General features: G+C 41.0%; 1 protein-coding gene across 1 annotated transcript in view; it reads left to right on the forward strand.

Moving 5' to 3' along the window:
* The window catches only part of LOC138364120 (uncharacterized), a 3,416-nt gene extending 626 nt beyond the window's left edge, over positions 1-2,790 (forward strand). Inside the window, exon 3 of the mRNA XM_069323497.1 lies at positions 1-2,790. This exon is cut by the window's left edge and continues 37 nt beyond it. Within this exon, the coding sequence (XP_069179598.1) occupies positions 1-2,539 (2,539 nt within the window). The 3' untranslated portion in view covers positions 2,540-2,790.
* The last annotated feature ends 646 nt before the right edge of the window (positions 2,791-3,436 follow it).

The following is a 3,436-nucleotide window of genomic DNA, read 5'->3' on the forward strand; positions in this document are numbered from 1 at the left end:
AGCACAGCGTGACAATAACCCCTTAGGTGGAGGGGAGGGGGGAGAGGAAGCGATGAGTGATGATGATGATGGTGATGATGGTGATAGGGGTGACATCTCTCAGCCGGGCCCTAGTGGTCTTAGACCCCCTGTCATCAATAGACTTAATGCCCTAAATAGTGATGAAAATTCCCCAGATGAGGAGGATGCTATAGACACTCCCCACTTAATTAATAGGGTGGGGGCTCTGGGGAATCTCTTTACTAGGCTGGAATATTCCATCCCCTCAGCCTTCGCCACAGACCCTATAGGACTCCTAAGCAACTTTAAGGACTATTACATATCTGAAATAGAGAATTACATGAATTCTCTTGGGGGGAATGGCAATTTTACTTCATCATTAAAAATCCTCCTCGAAGTAAAGGTAACACTTTTGAAACAACGACTCACGGAAGATGATGACTTTAGAGAACACTTCATAACAACACCCGCTAGACTGGTAACTCTTGAGGATGTGGGTAATCTTATTGATAGCTGGGTGGCTTATATGATTACACGACTGGAAGATCTCCTTTCAGAAACAGAGGGGAGTGGTTTCATATTATATAATGTCGATTTCCTCAAAATCGTCATCTGTAATGCAAGTGTAAGGTCAGTTTTGGGGGATTATGTCCCTTATCCCCCATTTCTAAGGGGACGGCATGAGGTCTTCAACCCAAACCCAGCTGGTAACAATAAAACATGTATTATTCAGTGCATTGCTGCTTTTCTGGCGTCACAACAAGGGTGGAAGTGGAGACGTATAGGGAGACTTGTAGAGTCTCACTCTAGGATTAGGAAAATGGTCAAATACGACAATTTATCCTTCCCTCTGTCTTGGGAGGATATCTCTAAATTGGAGAATAGAAATAAACTATCCATTTTTTTGTATTCAATACACAAACATACAGATGGCGTCTATCACGTCTCTCTTTGTCGTCGTGGTAGCAGACAGTACTCGGTCATAGTTCCTTTATTGTTATTGGGGGAATCTCATGTGGCGTTGATTAAAGAGTTCGATAAGTTCCTACGGAACTTTACTCGCAGCCACAAACGAAAGACAGTCTTCTGTAGAAACTGTCTCTCAGAATATCAAAATTCGTCTGAGCTAACAAATCACTCATCTTCCTGCGACATCACTCAGAAAATTATTTACCCTCAGCCTGGGGACACACTCCATTTTAAAAATACTGGGAAAGGTTACGCCCCTTCCCATGTGGGCTATTTTGATTTCGAGTGTGTCCTAAGCACTGAGGACTGTCTAGGTTCTGTTACAGCCATACATAGACCTATAGCATACAGCTATATAATTGTTGATAGGAACCACACTGTCGTTGATAAATTTACTTATTTTGGGGGGGACAGTGTTACTCATTTCATGCAGCGAGTTGCTACCAAATGGGAAATTATCAGATCTACCCTCCACCATTATGAAATAGACATGTCTCTTGAGGATATGATCCATTTTAGGAGACAGACTCACTGCCAGTTTTGTGAGCAGGTATTTACCCCCTCCAATTTCAAGGTTCAACATCATGATCACCTTAGGGAAAAGCTCAATTATATTGGAGCTCTATGTAATTACTGCAACCTCCGCCACAAGAATGCTCTGGAGAGTTTAGTTCTAATTGCCCATAATATGTCTTATGACATGGGCTTAATTTTGAGGGAGTTTACCATGGATTCAAATATTAAGAGCAATATCCTCATGAGACATGGGACGAAATATCTTAAGGTGGAAATAGGGAAGCTTAAATTTCTTGATTCACTGGCTTTTATTACAGGTAGTCTTTCATCCCTAGCAAAGACCCACACTGATTCAGCCAGCCCCTTAACATTCACTCACTCAATGATAGAGGGTTTGCCCAAAAAGAGTCACCACCTACTTTTAAAGGGTAAGCAGTTTTTCCCTTATGAATATACCACAAAAATCAGCTGCTTTAATGACACAACACTCCCTCCTATTGAAATGTTCTACAGCTCCCTAAACAAATCAGGTATAACTTTGGACGAATATAGACATTCTAAATTAGTATGGGAGGCTACAGGGTGTAGGACATTAAAAGACTACCTCCTCATTTATTTGAGGTGTGATGTAGGATTACTGGCTGACATTTTTACACACCACAGGGCAATTCTAAATGATATATATTCTTTAGAATTGACACACTATTGCAGCCTCCCAGGGTACTCCTACGACTGCTTCCTGAAAAGTAGTAGAATATCGTTGGACTTAAGTGCAGATGTGACGTTGCACAATCTCTTATCACAAAACATACGAGGGGGTTTTACAACTGCAGTTAGGAGTTATGTCAGAGCTAACAACCGCTATGTCAACCCATCTTTTAACCCCCAGGAGGATAGGTCTTCATTCTTACTTTATCTCGACTTCAACAGCCTCTATGGGAGTTGTATGACTAGGAAATTGCCCCATGGGGGACTAAGGAGACTATCATCTGATGAGATGAACTCCTTCATTAGCGGGGGGGAAGATAATGACAGAACAGCCTTTCTCTTCTAACAAAGGGTACTGGCTCTTAATTGACACCAAACTTTTAAGACCCGAAATAGCTAGACTAACAGACGATCTGCCCCTTTGTTTACACCATAGGGGAATAAGTATGGAGGATATCTCACCATTTAGTAGGGGACTTCTGGAAACAAATAACATCACACACTTCCCCCCAAAAAACATCAAACTGGTTGGAGATCATCTCCCCAAAAAACATTATTTCATATCTCTTCACCTTTTACAACTATTTATTGAGATAGGACTTGAAGTGGAAACAATATATGCAATTTACGAGTTCCACCAGTCAGATTTTATGGCAGAATTTGTTAACACCAACGTTAACAATAGAAATGCCTCCAGCAGTAATGATAGGAAAACACTCTTCAAATTACTGACGAACAGTGTTTTTGGTAAAACGCTACTGAATCCAGCTCGTTATGCCATTGACACCAAACTAGTGACTTCAGCTAGGGTCTTTTTACGAGAGGTGAAGAATCCCCGCTTTAAACGAATGGTGCATTTAGGCGACAATAAATTATTGTCTGTCAGTTCCAGACCATTCATTAAAATTACTCATCCTAATTACATTGGGTTCCAGATTCTTGAGCTAGCAAAATACAGCTTGTACCATTTTTGGTACAGGGTACTTAAGAACCACTATTCAGATAGGGTACAACTGGTGTATAGTGATACAGACAGTTTCATTTTCACCTTACTAGCTGAAGATGTCTTTAATGAGATGGGGAAAGAACCCCTTAGTTTGTGGATGGATACGAGTAATTTTCCTGAAACTCACCCCTTGTATGATCCTTCTAAAAAGGGTGTTTTAGGGCTGTTAAAGTCAGAGGTGTCAGATAAACACATCCTTGAAGTTGTGGCACTCAAGCCCAAAATGTATAGTGTGCT

The sequence above is a fragment of the Procambarus clarkii genome, chromosome 12 (genome assembly GCF_040958095.1).
Source record: "Procambarus clarkii isolate CNS0578487 chromosome 12, FALCON_Pclarkii_2.0, whole genome shotgun sequence".
Taxonomy (NCBI): domain Eukaryota; kingdom Metazoa; phylum Arthropoda; class Malacostraca; order Decapoda; family Cambaridae; genus Procambarus; species Procambarus clarkii.